The sequence below is a fragment of the Papio anubis genome, unplaced genomic scaffold (genome assembly GCF_008728515.1).
Source record: "Papio anubis isolate 15944 unplaced genomic scaffold, Panubis1.0 scaffold36, whole genome shotgun sequence".
Taxonomy (NCBI): Eukaryota; Metazoa; Chordata; class Mammalia; order Primates; family Cercopithecidae; genus Papio; species Papio anubis.
The window spans coordinates 226,805-245,250 of NW_022163746.1; the positions used below are offsets into that span (position 1 = coordinate 226,805).

The following is an 18,446-nucleotide window of genomic DNA, read 5'->3' on the forward strand; positions in this document are numbered from 1 at the left end:
CAGGGCTTTGTGGCCAAGCTAACATTTGCTGAATGCCTTATTGAAATCTGCCGGGCGCAGTGGCTCATGTCTGAATCCCAGCACTTTGGGAGGCTGAGGCTCGTAATCACTTGAGGTCAGTAGTTCAAGACTAGCCTGGCCAACATGGTGAAACCCCATCTCGACTAAAAATATAAAAATTAGTCAGGCATGGTGGTGGGTGCCTGTAATCCCAGCTACTCGGGAGGCTGAGGCAGGAGAATCGCTTGAACCTAGGAGGTGGAGGTTGCATTGAGTCAAGATCACACCACTGCACTCCAGCTTGGGTGACAAAGCAAGACTCCATCTCAAAAAAAAAAAAAAAAAAAAAAAAGAAGTCTGCTACTGGGAAGGTGCCGTTTCTGGCTAGTGGATGGTACTTGCTAACAGTGGGCTTGCAGTAGCAGTGCCCTCTGCCTCCTAAATGGGAGCTCTCCCCCTATGCTCCATTTCTCCTTATTTTTCCCCTTTTGTCTTATTCATTTTGGGGGAAGGGAGGAGATACAGGGATCCTCGTATTTCTATTTCACCACTTCTCCCCAGTTCCATTTCTGAGTTGAAGCAGATTTTCTCCAGCACCTGTGCAGCACTGATAATGTACATGACGTCTCTGGGTCCAGGCCCTGCACACATGGGCCTCAGGTTGGCGATCTGTACCTTGGCCCTTGGTGAGTCATTTAACAAGAACCTCACTGTGTGGGGTCTGCCTCCAGCTTTATGTCTGACACATACACAGGCCTGGATGCAAATGGAGTGAAGGTCTCCCCTTTGACTCTCCAGCAAAAATACAGCTTATTTTAGGGAGAGGAATTCTGTCTGCGTAAGGAAGGGCAGGTGCCGGCACATGTCTTAGGGAGAAGTTTCTCTCAGGGGAAAGGAAAACGGAGCTCTAACAGGGTCACCTCCCTGACCACATGCTGACGCTAAACCCTATCCCAGTATCTGGGAATGAGGTGTTGGATCTGCTCAAGTGCTTCCTTTCTCCTCACTTCCCCTCTCCATGCCCACCTTGTTTGGGTGAGCAAAATAAGACAAGGCTGTCTTATCTATATGGTGTGCATCTGTCTGAGGGGCGGGCAGGTGGCTGGCCTCCGCCTGAGGGGAGGACGAGAGGTCCAGGATCTCTAGGAACATTGCAGAAGGTCTGGGAACAGTCCCAGGCCACACATTCAGAGACTCCTGCTTAGTGGCCACTCAGTCGCTCTGTCAGCATCAGCCCTGATGGTACACGGCAGCTTTTTCTGTAACAGGAAGAAGGTCACTTGCTGCAGGGAGACCCAGCATCACAGGTCATTCAGGAGGTTTCATCTCATGGAGGCTGGAGATTGGAAGGAGGGAGAGTGACCACTACTTTCTTTCCCAGGGCCTAGGCAAGAACAGATTGCACTTTGTGGCCAGACGTGCTTCTCTGGTGACCATTGACATTGTAGTTGATTGATTTTCTGTTATGGATTCTTCCTTGTATTTTCTGTAGAATCAGGACTCTTTTTTTTTTTTTTTTTTTTTTTTTTTTTGAGACGGAGTCTAGCTCTGTCACCCAGACTGGAGTGCAGTGGCCGGATCTCAGCTCACTGCAAGCTCCACCTCCCGGGTTCATGCCATTCTCCTGCCTCAGCCTCCCGAGTAGCTGGGACTACAGGCGCCCGCCACCTCGCCCGGCTAGTTTTTTGTATTTTTTAGTAGAGACGGGGTTTCACCATGTTCGCCAGGATGGTCTTGATCTCCTGACCTCGTGATCCGCCCGTCTCGGCCTCCCAAAGTGCTGGGATTACAGGCTTGAGCCACCGAGAATCAGGACTCTTAAATCTTATGTGTTACAAACTTGGGTGGTTGATATGTCTGTTAAAAGCCTGCCAGCTGAGTTTCTTGTCCTCATTGTATACAATTATTGTCATTGTAGTTCGTCACTGGGGTAGAAATATCAGTGTCCTAGTTCTCTAAGGCCATTCAGAGGTTTCTGGTAGCTGGTACTAAAATGAAATCACTAATAGGAAGAAAAGCTAAATGATAGTAAAACTATTCCTATAAAAGAAACAGAATCTATCTCATCTTTTGTGATAAGGATTTTCCCCCTTGAGACTGAAAAGATCCAAATATATTTTAAAGATAAAATTGTTAAAAGTTAGCAACTAAGTGTGAGAAGCAATAGAAAGGAAGATTAAAAGTTACCTCCAAAGTTCTCCAGCTTCAAGATTAGGATCATGGTAATGCTATTGACAGAGCAAGACAGAAGAAAGGGAGATTGTATAGATAAAATCTATAAAATTTACAATGTGCCTAAGTTTTATTAGGCACACTGTGCATTTGATACATTCTCTAGATGTAAAGATGGAGGAGGAGATACAGTTCTAGTGCTGACAGTTGAAGGCTTTTATTCATGTATATGGGCTTTTTGTTTTTTGTTTTTGTTTGAGACGGAGCTTTGCCCTTCTTGCCCAGGCTGGAATGCAATGGCGTGATCTCAGCTCACTGTAACCTCTGCCTGCTGGGTTCAAATGATTCTCCTGCCTCAGCCTCCCGAGTAGCTGGGATTACAGGCAAGAGCCACCAGGCCTAGCTAATTTTGTCTTTTTTGTAGAGATGGGGTTTTACCATGTTGGCCAGGCTGGTCTCGAACTCCTAACCTCAGGTGATCTGCCCACCTTGGCCTCCCAAAGTGCTGGGATTATAGGCATGAGCCACTGGGCCTGGCCAATATGGAGTTTTATTAAGAGCATACAGTACAGACATATAGAGTCAAGGCTAGATCTTGAGAAAGCATGAATCAGTAGAAGCCAGGAAAAAAATTGGAGAAATAATGGAAAAAAGAGAACTTCAGAAATAGTCACTGAAAGAAGGGGAATACAGGAAAAAGACTTATCATTTGGGCTTTATGGTTGATTCATTAAGTCATCGTTTATTTTATTGACTTCCTTCCATAGACCACACAAAAGAAATACAAGCTAAGCACATAATGACCCCTGCCTTCAAGTAGCTCTAGTCAGTCTCCCTCAGTGGTCTTGGTTGTTGTTTATAGAATGTTAAAGAGTAAAACAATCAAAGATACAACTATCAGAAAAAAAAAAGAATTCTCCCCCTTGAGGGTGACAAGTGCTGATAGCTCTGACATCCGAGGATGTGAATGAAATAGCATTATGTATGTATTTATTTACTCATTTGTTCATGTTCATGTATTTATTTTTGTTCCTTAAAAAGCAAGACAGTCTTTGAAGAGTATTTTCTAATAAAAACTATAGGCGGAAAACAAGGTTCTGTTTCTAGGGAATTGTCATAAACATATAAAAAATACATGTTCCTGGTGAAAAATTTATAGAAACCCCCACAACCGTATTCGGTCACCTAAATTGTGATAACATTGGTCACTGTCTTAGGGCTGCTGCCAAAAATACGTTCCCATTCACACCGTTAGCTTTAACTTCTAGAAATCTGGGTTAAAGTAAGGATAAGAAAGAGGAGTATTGTTTTACACTGAGAGTCCTGCAAGCCACAAGACTGACAGGCCAGTGCTGTGTGAACACCCAACAAGAAATGAGGAAAAGGAGAATGCCCAAACCTGGGAAGTAGTGTTCATTTTCAGAGGGGATTCTAACGACAACCAGAAAATGAAAGCCAAATTGCCAGTCTGGAAAAAGACATCAGAATTTTGTTGAAATTCTTTTTAGGGTAGAAGAAAAGAATGTCTAGTAAAATGGGATTAGTTATTTGCAGGTGATAGATTTAAAAAGCAATTAAAAACCAGAGATTTTGACTCTCTCTGTCTGTCTCTCTCTCACACACACACACACACACACACACACACACTCTCACTCACTCACTCACTCTGCCCTTCACTCTGCCCTTCACTCTGTTCTTTGGGAACTGCAAAAAGACTGTGTATGATCATATGACCATGGCCTCTCCATTCTGAAAAAGAGTCGACTTAAACTGGACTGTACCTGTAGATCTTAGGGTAGTCTTCCTGAAATGCTTGAAAAATTGATCCCGTTTTTAACAATTTAAGGAGAATCGCCGGAGATTCCTGAGAGCTGAAGAAAGGTCAGATAATTGCTCATTTTTTATAAAAAGGGAAAGAGAAAATTCCAGAAATCAAGGTTTAGAGAAAGTGTCCAGCAATCTGCAGAAATAAGTTGAGGTCATTTTCAGGTGGTAACGAGGAGAATCGGGGGTCCTCTTCAGTGAGTTGCTTTTCTGAAATCTCGGCACATGAAAATATGCATGAGTTTATGGTGTCCTCGCCTTGTTCGGTTATAATATCTAGAGCCAAGGATTCTTAACCTTTTATGGCTGGTTTGTATATTTTAGTTTTTCTTTGGAAAATGCTTAAATAAATACAGAAACTAATAGCAGCATCCATGTACCCACCATCTATGATTGACTAATTTTGTTAACAGTTTGTCCTATTTGCTTCAGATGCTTATATTTTAAAGAAACATATCAGTAATAAAGTTTGTATCTATTCCCACTCCCATTCTCTCTTTCCCCCTGTTATAGATGCCAGTGACTGTCCCGATTTCAGCGTTCTTCATCTTTTGTGGGTCATGGGCCCCTTTGAGCTAGAAGCCCTGGGTCCTTTCCTGCCTTCTGCAACCGTCATCAAAGAAACATCAGCACAGACACACAGAATGATCCTCAAACTGTTAAGAGGAGTCACAGACCCACAAAACCGAGTTAGAACCTTTTGGTATTTAGAGACTGCAAATGGAGAACCCCTGCCTGGGGAATCCTTTAGATAATTCAGTTAACTCTCAACAAACATAGGATCTAATTTGGACAGAGCCATCTCCCCGCTGCCCTGAGAGCTGCTTTATGACGCTTTAGAGATGTCCTTTTGAATGATGGTGGCCTCCTGCATTTGCTGTGTGCTGGTTTATCGTAGAGGATTTGTATTGCAGGACAAAAAGCAGCTACTTTGCCTCTGCAACTATCACAGTTCAATATTTCTGCAAAACCACAGTTTGAGATCTGTGGCAGGGATAAAATTACCCTCGCTTCCACTGGCAGAGCTTTAATTTGGATCTGTCTATTGTCTGCTATCAGAAATCATGTTGACTTAATGGCAGAATAAAAATAGAACTCCTCTTCTCCTCGTTATCTAAAGCTCAGGTTCTTTATCGGGGCTGTTCCCTGTCTGCGGGCCATCATGGTGTACACTGCTCACCAAGGGTGCTCCTTTTAGAAACAAGTCTTTCATCATTCCACTTTGTGAGAATGTTGGTAGAAGTATGTGAACAAACATCCTTCCCTTGTCTTTAGCTTAGGGGAAAATCATTCAATCTTTTACCATTAATTATGAGTGTCCCTACCATACCTTTAACCCTTTGCTTATTCATGCTGTGTTGGCCACTTTAGGGAAACCATTTAACAATGCCTGTGGACTGCTTAGCTACTGAGATCCTGAGCCATAACTATGAGTAACCTAGTAGTCTTACAGCATATATTGTTTCAGATAAATACGGTACAAGCCTTTTGCAATTAACTGGTGACAAATGCCACCATCTAAGTCTAGAGCAGTGGTTCACAACTATGGCCACATATGAGAGTCACCCAGGGAACTTACAAAAATTCTTATGCCCAGGCCACACACCGGAACAATTCTGTCAGTAGCCCTTTATGTATATATTAATTTATATAATCTCACCACAGCTCTACAAGGGAAGTCTGTTGTGGTCACTTAATAAACTGAGGCTTAGAGAGAGGATAAGTACCTGTACATTGACGTTGACTGCTGAACCTATGCCTAACTAAATTGCCTGCCCACTGACTGTCTTGGAAAGTAAAAGGCATTTATCCCCCTTCCTTCTATTTCTCCGTGGCTCTGGTGTTCTTTTGGAACTGGTCTAGGAAGCCGTCATAGTAGGACTTGTCCCAATAATGTATTGGTCTGCTTTTCATTCATTAATTCATTTGTTCATTCAAAGGTCTGTGCTGAGTTCTTAATATCTGCAGAATGAGATATATATATATGTGTGTGTGTGTGTGTGTGTATATATATATATATATATAGGCCCTAGTGTGAGAGAATGAGAATCACAGAGCAGCTGGAATCATTATGGAACAGTAGCAAATATGAAAGAAGTGTAGAAGATTATAAGAGGAGGGAAGATTATAAGAGGAGGGAAGATGAGGATAGATGCATGTGAAGTAATGCTCAGAGATTATTGACTAATCCATTTGTGCATATGCATAATGTCATCTATACACTGCTGTGTCTGGGGCTGGTCATGGTGTAACCCATTGACTCCTCTGATCTGTTTTTTCCTAAGCTTTCTCTATAGTCATGGTGCAAAGGGGTTAGTCCTGGGTCTAAAAACCATCTTTCCAGATTCCTGAGAAAGACTGTGCTACTCCCTGGGCAGGGGAAAGGAGTGTGGGGCACCAAGAAGGGAATTAACATTTAATGCATGTCTGCTTTGTTCCAAGCATTGTGAGAAATATTCCCTATGATGTGTTATTCCATTTGATCCTTTTTTTTTTTTTTTTTTTTTTTTTGAGATGGAGTCTCACTCTGCCATCCAGGCTGGAGTGCAATAGTGCAATCTCGGCTCACTGCAACCTCTGTCTCCTGGGTTCAAGCCGTTCTCCTGCCTCAACCTCCTGAAGAACTGGGATTACAGGCATCCGCCACCACACCCAGCTAATTTTTATATTTTTAGTAGAGACGGAGTTTCACCATGTTGGCCAGGCTGGTCTCGAACTCCTGACCTCAGATGATCCACCCACCTCAGCTTCCCAAAGTACTGGGATTACAGGCATGAGCCACCATGCCCGGCCTCCATTTGGTTTTTATGCCAGCCCTGAGACAGGCATTATCCCAGCTTTACAGATGAGAAAACAGGTTTAAAACCAGTAATGTATGAAGCCAGGTTTGAACACAAGTTTGTTCATTTCCAAAGCTGATGTTTTGTCCCCTACTCAGAGGCTCCAAAATTGTGCAGAGATAGACAGCAGTTATACTTCTCTCCCAACCATCTGAACCTTTCTAAATCTGAAGATCACCTTTGGGAAACATGAGAAAGAGATAACAGAAAAGAGCAGTGGAAGAAGAATTTCAACATGAGGAAGGGATAGGATGGTGTGCACCGGAGTTTAGATCCCTGGTGGGAGATGGGGAAGAGCTGTCATCCTGTGTCATAGTTCCATTCATGGATGAGTTTGAGAAGAAATCAGCTGGGGATGTCTTAAAGGTGTTTAGGATTCCCAGGACCTTTTTTTAAATCCATAAAAAACAGAAAGCAAAAGACAAGTTTTAAAAACCTTTGAACTAATTCAAAAGAGGGCAAATCCTCAGGGCCTCTCCCAGGAGAGCTTGCAGTCAGAACTCTGGAAATGGATTGTTTTCTCAAGAATCATCCTCCTGATCAGCGCGTTGTTGCTCACTTAAGGATTTTGTCTCTAGGACTTGAGTGGCACCTTTCCTCTGGTCCTTTATTTTGTCACAAGTACCGATTGGCCCCTAGCCTGGGGCTTTTGCCTTTACTCAGTATGTTTTTTTAATTTATTTATTTATTTTTTTTAAGAGACCGAATCTCTCTCTGTGGCCCAGGCTGGAGTGCAGTGACGCAGCCACTGCTAACTGCAGCCTTGACGTCCTGGGCTCAAGAGATCCTGCCACCTCAGCCTCCTGAGTAGTTGGGACTACGGGTGTGTGCCACCGTGCCCAGCCAATTTTTAATTTTTGTTTCAGAGATGAGGTCTTGCTATGTTGACGAGGCTGGTCTTGAACTCCTGGGTTCAAGCAATCCTCCCGCCTCGGCCTCCCAAAGTGCTGGGATTACAAGTGTGAGCCACTGTACCCAGCCAGAATGTTCTTAAAGTTTGGGTAATTTTCAGGTGCATGTGTGTGTTTTATGTACAAATAAAGGACAAATGAAGGTCCAAATAAAAGACAAGTGAGGACTTTGTCTCCTTTATGATCTTTAGGAGCTTTGTCAGAGGGGACCTTAGAGGCGCCACTGATTCCCAACGTTTTATTTCTCACACGGGGATACTGAAACCCAGTGAGTCTTAAGCGTTTTCCACAAGATTCTGAAGTCACTCGGGACAGAAATGCAACTTAAAACCAGGCTGCCTGACCCCACATCCGCTAGGAGGAATGTGCTTCTTTCTTGTCTCAGTGGTTACTAACCCCCTCATGCCTCTGACTTGTTCTTCACCTGTAGATTCTTCAGAAACCAACCCCAGAACTCAAGCAGCAGCTGGCTGCTTTCTCCAAGCGAGTGGCCGGTGCTGTGACGGAGCTCATCCAGGCGGCGGAAGCCATGAAAGGTAGGCTGGATTCTCGTGTCTTGGCGGAGGGCAGCCCTTCCAGGCAGTGCTAATACAGCAGACTGCACAGAGGAAAAGCACAGCCTGCACGGGCCTTTAGCTGGCAAACGCAGCCGGGAATAGAGTGAGGACTTTCTGCAGGCAAATGGGTTTAGAGTTAGCTTGAAAAAGTAACATCCTCCCTGAAGCAACACTCTAGCCTTTGTATTAAGTGCTTCTACTTAAATGGTATCCTCCACCTAGAACTACTCACTTCCCTTAGGAGCCTCCCCATTTCTTTTTTGTCTGCATTTTCATTCATCAGGATATTTATTCTCCTTGAAATAATACTTCATATTTTGAAAATGATACTATCTGACAGCACTGTTTGGACACCCTTTATGCTTACATAGAAGCAGCCAACTCACCTGGGAAAGGTCTTCTCACCAATTTCCTTTACTTTGAATTAAGGTGAGGGGTCATTCCTCCTGGGTTCCAGGGAGAAGAGAATGGCAAATTCCTGTGTGACCTACAGCATAGTCTAGTGTCTCCTGAGGATGCTTACTTATATTCGTGAGCTTTAAGTTCAAAGTCAAAGCAAGGCTCAAGCCTTGGTCCATGAGATCATTTTTGAAGCTGCCTGGTGACTGCCCTGTGGTAGGGCCTACACACAACTGATTTAGAAAACCAGGATTAGCATCCCCACCCCCATCCAGATGGCCTTTATGAGAGACCGAAGGAAGGTTCCTTAGGACAATGCAGGTCAGGCTCCTGGAGCCTTCATGCATGCAAATCCAGATATTGTTTGTAATTAAGCCAGTGCCCTGAGGTCTGCAGCTACCAAGAATCACTTTCTTTTGGACTGATTCTAGGAACAGAGTGGGTGGATCCAGAAGACCCAACTGTCATTGCAGAAACAGAATTACTGGGGGCTGCAGCATCCATCGAAGCTGCTGCTAAGAAGTTAGAGCAACTGAAGCCAAGAGCAAAACCAAAAGTAAGTGTTCATTTATGGTTGGCTGTCCGGTGTCAGTGGGTTCTTCCAGTGGGTGGCTGTGAAGTGGAGCGAGGAGTGCTGCAGGGAGCTTGACTCCTTCCTCATGGTCAGATTAGCAAGCGGAAAACCGGATCTACCTGCCCGGCACTGCTTTAGAGTATGGGGGAAAAATGGCTCATGAGTCTAAGTTAACCACCCAGAAAAATACCTCTGTGTGTCCAAAGGAAGAATTGGGGCATTTGCAGTCTTGATTTAGTTCCATTGTCTAAAGCAGGTATTGGATGCTTTCTGTCGGAAGTTGCTGTGACTGGAGAGGAGATGGTTAGCCTCCAATTTTCTGGTTTCTCTTTTGCTTTTTACAAAGAAATAGCACTGCTGGGAATCAGAGGGCAATGAGAACTTCAAAAGTGCACCCATTCCAGGCTTTTTCAGTGTATGCTGGAGGTGATGGGTAGCTGGTATGTTTTTTCCACCTTTGTTTGTCATGTAGATAAATGTTTAAAACTTAAGATTATAGGATATGTGAAGAGAAATAGCCATTTAAAGGAAAGAGATACTTTTAGATTAGGCAGGAGGAAGGACGCTTTCTAAATAAAAGGATGACGAGCTACTGCTGTCTGCAGGGGCAAAGCCCCCACCCTGTTAAGCTGATACCTCCTACCCCACCTTCCATGGCTGTCTTCAGCAGGAAAATGGTAGAACCAGAGGAGGCCCCTTTTTCTTCCTATTCAAGTAAGTCCCTGGTGTGGTGCATTGTAACTCACCTATTTCCAAGGACCCAGATATATTAGGAAATAATATTTGGCTTTTCCCCTCGAAAAAGGGCTGGATTCCACCAATTTAAGTATACCTAAAAATTTACCTATTTTTGTAAGACCAAGGGATGGAGTCTGGGCCCTGAAACAGATCAGACCACTCAAAAGCAGTGCCTGGGCCAGTATAGTGTATGAAATAAACAGACTGAGTCTGTTCAGCTTGGGAACATTCTTAAAACTTTCGAGTGTTCACAACCAACCTCCTAATAGTCACTCTGGACTTGGTAAAGGCACGTAAACATTTTCTCATCAAGATGTAACTTAAGGATTTGGGCTTCTGATTTTGGGGTTTACTAGGGTTCTCTCTGCTGGCCTCTACCTGAGAGTCTTGGGTTGCCTGATATTGCCGAGTTTTTCTTGCAAACTTAAGAGCCAAGTGTGGGTGTTGGGACAACTCCATTTTCTGGTTATGCCTTTGTTTGTGTTTTGTCAGTCAAGTTAATCGTGAATGAAAAGTGTACTTTAAACTTAAGAGTCAACCATTAACTAAGATTTAGAGGTTTGGTGCATAATGTTTTTCCATTTCCTTGTCTGATGTATCACGAGTGGCCTTTCTTGGGGAGGACTCTGTCCACTAATGCCGAAGCCATGTCAGTTGACACATTTGTTCTCCTGGAGAATTAGCCTGGTGCTAATTTAACATTAACACTTCCCCATATTCTAAGAGCTCCTGTCTCAATGTCTTTCTCTTTGTCCTTCCGCAGGGTCCTTCTGAGCTCTTGTCTGTCCCTGAATCCTGGTTTCCCCGTCTGGTCTTTCACTTCACGATTCCAGATGGGAAAACAATTATTAAAGTTCCTACCCCATAGGATTATGGTTATAATAATAAGATAGCATAAGAACACTGCCTGACATACAGTGAGACTCAGTAAAGAGTAACTATATCACCATTATTATCACCATCGTCACTGAAAATGTGTGTCTGGGACTTTTTCCCCAGGAAATGCCTGAAAACAGAAAGCTCACATTGTTCAGTTGCCAAGCATGTGCCAGGCAGTCTTCTAGGTACTTTATGAGAGTCACTCATCTGATCCTTTCAAAAAGTCCATTAGAATCAGAAGCACCAACAGGCGAATTACCTTGCCACGGTCAGAGCACCGTCACTCAGTTGGGAGGGCTATGTATGGCCCTGGGTGGCAGTTTCAGTCCATACCAGTCCGTTTCCCTACCCCATTGTCAGAGAAGGCTGGTCTAGTCCCACAAGGGCCATTTGTACTTTATGTGTGCCCTTTGAGCTACTAATCCCACCTCTGGGAATCTCTCCTGAGGAGGAAATCCAAGAGGGGAAGAAAGTTGTGTGCCTGTGAGAGGGTTGTCCCTTGCAGCCTTGTCTGTAGTAATGAGCAGTTGGATGTGGACCAAGTGTCTCCTCGAAGGAATATTATGCAGCTATGAAAAATAATGGTTGCTAGGACTGTGTAGCATGAAGAAAATGCTCATGGTATAACAGAAAGGATGCAGAATTATATACTCATTATGATTACAACTCTAAAAGCCCACAGATGAAAAAAAAAATAAGTAGGGAATGTACAAGAACGAAGATGGAATTGGGATGATGGAAGGGTCTGTATTTTAACATTTTATAAAACAAAGGTTTAAAAATAACCGCACCTTAAAAATTAATGGTGACTGCTGAAGCGGGCCAATGAGGACTCCCTACAGTACTCCAGGATCATATAGCCTTTGTGTTTGCATTGAGGATTTTTATAGGAAGGCCAAGGAATCCTTTGGCCAAGGTCAAGGTTACCACAACTGATGATGTGAATCCTTTGTTTGAGGGTTCCTACCTTAGGTCACTCTCATCATATTAGGAAGGGTGGTGGGTACTTCTAGAATGCTTTACAATGGTCTGAAGTCTTTCTCTGCCTAATGACCAGAGGCAGACATTATCTATGAAACTGTTTTGGAAAACCTTCAACCCAAACCATAGTTTTTGTGCCTAATAGGGCAATCCACATTGCAATAACTTTTGCATGAAATAAAATATCCTCCTTGCCTTTATATAGGAGTTTATTTCCTCAATTGAAAAACAGTAACAACAATCTGCACCAAAATCAGCCAGTCTTTTGAGGTTAATCACCTCTCTCCATTCTCTCCTAAAATGTTAAAAAAAATCCTCAGGGTACTGTAAGTAAACAATTGCTTATTACATCCCTATAACCCTACCCTCGCACACACACATGCCCTCTGTATATGGATGTATTCACACTGCTTTCAGGAAGAGTTTGGGGAGGGACAGTAATTTTGTCAAAAAATGCTCTGCTCAGCACATTCTCAGGTTGCCTGTTTTTAAAGGAGAGGCTCATGGTTTATGATGATGATTCTGGTATATTTCCACCTCAGGCTCTTAAAATTTAAGCATCACTTTTTGCCTGGAATCTCCCAGACATGCACTGTTGAATCCGCTGTTCACCTGGGGAGTTGAGAATGTCAGTGAGCGCTGGTGCATGTGCTGACAGTATTGTTAACGGCGCCGTTTCCACACCTGCAGGCAGACCTGTGCTCCAAAGACAGGTATCGGAGTTGCTGCAAAAGTGACCACCCCCTGCAGCCGTAACCTTCAATACTGTGCCTAGTCTCGAGCTCAGTCAAACCTGGATGCCTTTTCTGCAGGCCTCTGTGTGATATGTTTGATATATTAGGTTGTTATTTAATCCAACTATATATCAAACATATTCCTACAGTGTCTTGCCCTGTCTCCGGGGGTTCCTAATAAAGTTTATAAGGCAACAGGAAAGAACACGTTAAAATCACAAGTAGATTTAGAAGACGGAGCACTCATTACAATTCATGTTATCTTCTATTTCTTCTTGTAGCATTTGAGACCTGTGTCAGTATTACTAGATTATTTGCTTATTATAGAAACAAATAATAAGTGTTGATGTTTCATAAGAGCCTGGGGTATTTTGTGCGGCTTAGTTTTGTGCAGTGATGAATCCTTAAGGAATTCAGTATGCTCAGTGGAAAAAACGGTTCCAACCCATGTCTATGAGACATAAAATAAAGGTCAGGATTATAGCCTCAAACACATCTAGATTTATATTTCATTTTGGTTCATTTTTATCCTGATCTTCAATTTAGAAGTTCATGTCAGGGTTTCAGCAAAAATTCAAGGAGCACAAATCAGTTTTCTATAACTTCCCTTTCCACTCACAGTAACAATGTATAAAGCAAATCCACTATACCAGCTGCATGGATACTGAGTCAGTGAGCTTTATACAAACCTTGGATATAGGACTAAATGTATCTCATGAAGGTAATATAATGTTGACTGAACTCTTGAATTTCCTGTTATAGGTGAACTTGTCAGTGGAGGTTGGTAATATTTAGAATAAGCCAACAGGCAGAAAGTAATTTCATAGCCTAATTGACTGTGGCAGGAAGTTTGGGATTATGATATAGAAAACATATTTTCTGGTACATAACAGCCTTCTTTGGTTGGTTTTGACCTCTTCCTTATAGAAAAGCCTGTGAAGTATGTGTGAGTTCATTCTGAGTTCTCTCAACAAAATATTTTGTGAGCACTGCTTTCTGGGAAGAGAACTACTGTGCTCATAGCTCAGTGTTGTGGAGGAGAAAAGGTGTGAGCAAGTGGTTTAAACAGGTCAGTCATGAAAGCTTCCCCTTACTGTGTCTAGAAGTCATTGCCACATTGCTTACAAGTGAATGCGTAGTGACAGGGTTGCCAACAGCAGCATCAGAGAGGTGATGACACGGGAGAGGGTCCTGTGATGTTGGAGTCCTGGCTTCTGGAGCTACACAATGGAACCTGTCTCCGGAATCCTTCTCCATTGAGAAGCGATCTGTGTGTGTCAGCAGGTGCTCTGTCAGGCGGGTTTCAAGATGCTGCCCCAGTCAGTCCCTCCTTCACACAGCTGGAGAACACTGGTTTTGGTTTTGAGTCCAGTTACATTGTTTGACTGAAATGGCAAATGGCCATGGAAAAGAGACAGCAAGTTATTACGAACAAAGAAAAGCATGGTTTCAAAAGGACCTGCAGATGAAGCCCATTTGTTTGAATTGATGTGATTTTCTTGTTTCTTTGGGTGACTTTGTCACTGACCAGCATGTTCTCTGTAGTGATAAATGTGGTGAAGGGAAAAAGGAACCAACTGTTCAGGGAGAAGGACAAATACAGCATTTTCTATATGGCTGCACATGGGCTTTGAGTGGCACTCATTGGTTCCAGACCAGGAGCATACAAGGTGTGAAAAGCAAGTATGGAGCCGGGCGTGGTGGCTCACACCTGTAATCCCAGCACTTTGGGAGGTCGAGTCGGGCGGATCATTTGAGGTCAGGAGTTGGAGACCTGCCTGACTAACATGGTGAAACCCTGTCTCTACTAAAAATACAAAAAAATATAAATAAGCCGGGCATGGTGGCACACACCTGTAGTCCCAGCTACTTGGGACTGAGTATGCTTGAACCTGGGAGGAGGAGGTTGCAGTGAGCTGAGATCATGCCACTGCATTCCAGCCTGGGTGACAGAGTGAGACTCTGTCTCAAAAAAATAAATAAGAAAAGTATGGGAGACTCCCCTCCAGGGTAGACCAGTAGGCCCTTGTCAGACCCTTCACAGACACATAAAGGGGCTTAAGATGTAGGGAGTTTATCTGATAAGTCTTGGGAGAAGAACCCTGTTATCTTTGTCTGTACTTTCTATATTGACATTCAAGGGCCCATAAACAGAAACAGTGATGAAAAGATGATTCCAGTGGCATTGCTTTTCATTTTGAAAACAAAAATAAAGCAATGGATACTGTGGGAAGACGAATCCCAAGATACTAATCAGGCAAGTGCGGATCTTTTCCAATGGACAGTGCATGAACTCGTGCGTATTCCTTGGGTGCAGAGGGTGTGGTCCCTCCCCAGGCACAGGCACAGCCATTCGGCAGTTTCTTTCTCAGTCACCCATCTTGCCTGTTTAAGGTCTCTCCGGAGCTTTCCCTGAGACAAGGCCAGCTGTCCATGCTTGGCTCTTGGCAGTTCCAGTTGTTCTGGGAGGTTTACCTTTTGTTAGAACTAGTAAAGGTGGCATTCCTGAAGCCACCCCATCCATGGGTCCTCCAGAAGAGAAGCTGATCTAACCCTTGCACAGTTTGGGGCTTTGCATACAGGCTAAGGCCTCCCTCAAGGCACCTCTCAGTTCAATACCAGAAGCAAACTAGTAGCAGCCAAACTTGCAACCAAAAAAAGAGAAATGTGGCTGCCTGCTCCACTCCGGCTTCCAACTGGCAGGAAAATGCCTCACTCCTGTTGTGGGAGTTCTAGGCCTTGGCCTCCTTTTTTCCCTCAAGGACATTTAAATTAAATGCAAAATGTTCACACTTTGAAAAATATATAGCCAAGAGGATTTTTAAAAAGTTTCTGATGCACTATGACCTTATTTTTAGTAGCAGGCGTTCTGCAAGACTCTTGAGTAACGCAGAGCAAAGGCTGAGACCCCGCTGGAAAGACGACACCGGGGTGATTCTTCAGTTTGTGGAGCCAGTTGTGAGAAGGGCAACCGTTGTGTTTTTAGCTCTCAACAAGGCATTCCCTCAAAGGAAGTTTTCAGGGAGGAAGGCAAGGCCTTTGGCCATCTGCTGTGGGTGCCTTATGCTCCTTCACCTTCAAGTTCACTGGGGAAAGGAACTCCTCTGGGGGGTTACAGGGCGTAAAGAAATAGGCCAAGGAAAAGACCATGGGTGGACATTCTCTTCCCCCGCCCAACACTTGCCCGGGACCTGACAGGGACAGTGAGCAGGGGAAGTGGGTAAGGATGTTGAGGAGCAGGGGCAGTGGGGGATATTGAGGAGGAGGCCAAGACAGATCAGAAGAGAAAAAGGAGTTCCTGCTTATTTTAGTCACCGCCTTCTAAGAGAAGTTTAATTTGGAACTGTCCATGTCTAGGCAAAAGGACCAGGAAGGTTGAGTTGCTCCTTAAGTGACAAACAGAAAACTGAGTAACTGATACCTGGAGAAGGGCAGCGAAGACCCCACAGTCACATGGTCAGAGTACAAAGCAGTGACTACCACCCAGATTGTCCCACTCCTGGTGGGGTGCTGAGAGAGAAGCTGGCGCCCATCTGTGCTGTTTGTTACTTGACGCTTACTGATTTGTGGGTTTTACTTATAATTAATTTAGGCTGTAATCAGAAATAGCAAGAAGAATTTTTGTTAGAATTATGAGTACATAACAGGGTTTAGACAGAGGAACAGATTCATTTAGCCCCAAATCTGAAAAAAACAATTTTTGATAATGAAATTAATTGCTAATGGTTTTTGAGCATCTCCTATGAGTCAGCCATGCTTTACATATATTAATCATGTACTTGTAATGACCCCATCAGGTAGGTTAGGAGGGGAAAGTAGGCTTAGAAGATGAATGAATTAGTCTGAAGACCATGTTCTCAGAATCCATGAAAGGCCAAACGCCAAAAGGAAAAATGAGGAAAGGCTGTCCCTTTTCCCTCCTCCTTTTACCTTCTCCGCTTGCCATACCACTTCCCCTACCACCACCATTTCCTCTTCCAGGGGACATACAGCTCCTGAAACTTTAAACCCATCAGAGCAAACATATAGGGGTCTCAAATACTCTCCCAAGTGGGAAACGGGAAGGGAGCCAACCCAATATGTAGCCTTTCCCAAGAGGGATCTCAGCAGGCCCCTGCCTTTTTAAAGGGTGAGCAGGGAAGAGGTCAACTACAGGGTGCTCAGACTTTTCTAGAAGCTACCAAAAGGCCCAGGTGGGGATAAATCTATCCTCTGCAAGAGTTGGCCAGACAGCCCAGGAAAGACGATTGCTAAGAGCTGGTGGGCACCTGGCCAAATAGCCTTTTCAAGTGGAGGGGAAGGGGGAAAAGAACAGTGTATCAAGGGAGAAGATAGATTCAGCATGCAGAGGCAGCAGCAAACACCTTCATTAGGCAGAGTAGATGCTTAGTTTGTACATCTGTTCACTCTTTTTCCCAGTGCTGTCTTGTTAAGAGTGCCTCTTGGTAAAATGCCACTGTGTTTACATTTGTATGTCCATGTATGACTAAATGTCACAAACTGTGAATTCTAGTTGAGGGATGCAAGTAGAGTGTACAATTAACAACCCACGGCCTTAAACGGGGCAGGAAGCTGCTCATAGCTGTGTGTGCATCTGTCCACCATGGCTCAGGAGTGGATGCTAATGATACGGATGCTTACTCTACGTATTTCTCCTTCTCCAACCTTGTGCATTGTGCTCTGGCTGAACTCTGGAACTTGGGAAACTCGTTTTGAATGGATATATTCATTCAGCAAATGTTGATCATCACATGGGCTCCTCCGCCTGATTTTGTGCTAGAGAAACATAGGTTGAATAAAACACAATCTTGCCCTGGAGGGGATCACAGGCTGGTAGGATTAAGTTAACTGGTGTTTGTTTTCCTGAGTCCAGGCCAGCATTTCCTACAGAGTAGTGTGTAACCACCTCTGTAAGAAATACAGAGTCCTGGCTCCCACCTCAGACCTACCAAAACAGCGTCTGCATCTTTACACCAGATTCTCAGGTGATTCTGCAGCGAGGGCTATCCATTTGTTTGGTTTTTGAGGGTACGTAATAGGTATATATATTTATGGGATACATGAGATGTGTTGATACAGGCATTAGCTTGTTCTCACACCACTAAAATAGACATACCCAGGACTGGGTGATAAAGAAAAGGTTTACTGGACTCACAGTTCCACATGGCTGGGGAGGCCTCACAATCATGGTGGAAAGTGAAGGGGAAGCAAGATACGTCTCATATGGTGGCATAAGACTTATTCACTATCACGAGAACAGCGCAGGAAAGACCCGCCCCCATGATTCAGTTACCTCCCACCAGGTCCCTCCCATGACACGTGGGGATTCTGGGAGCTACAGTTCAAGATGAGATTTGGGTGGGGACACAGCCAAGCTATATCAGGCATGCAGTGTGAAATAAGGACATCATGGAGAATGGGGTATCCATCCCCTCAAGCATTTATCCTTTGTGTTATAAACAATCCAATTACACTATTCTAATTACTTTAAATTGTACAATTAAGTTATTGACTATAGTCACCCTGTTGTGCTATCACATAGTAGGCCTTATTCTATTTTTTTGTGCTGATGAACCATCCCTACCTCCCAGCCCCTCACTGCCCTTCCCAGCCTCTGAGAACCATTCTTCTATGTCCATGAGTTCAATTGTTTTGATTTTTAGATCCCACAAATAAGTGGGAACATGCAATGTGTGTCTTTCTGTGCCTGGCTTATTTCACTTAACATAAGGATCTCCAGTTCTAGCCATGTGGTTGCAAATGGCAGGATCTCATTCTTTTTTGTGGCTAAAGACTATCCTGGTTTAATGAAACTATTATCCTGTTTAATGAAACTA

General features: G+C 43.8%; 1 protein-coding gene across 1 annotated transcript in view; it reads left to right on the forward strand.

Annotated features, from left to right (window-relative positions):
• Positions 1-18,446, forward strand: part of LOC116268521 (talin-2-like) — a 253,145-nt gene that overhangs the window by 219,837 nt on the left and 14,862 nt on the right. The window contains exons 51-52 of the mRNA XM_031662038.1: positions 8,178-8,283; positions 9,135-9,259. Coding sequence (XP_031517898.1) covers positions 8,178-8,283; positions 9,135-9,259 — 231 coding nt within the window. The remainder of the gene's footprint in view (positions 1-8,177; positions 8,284-9,134; positions 9,260-18,446) is intronic.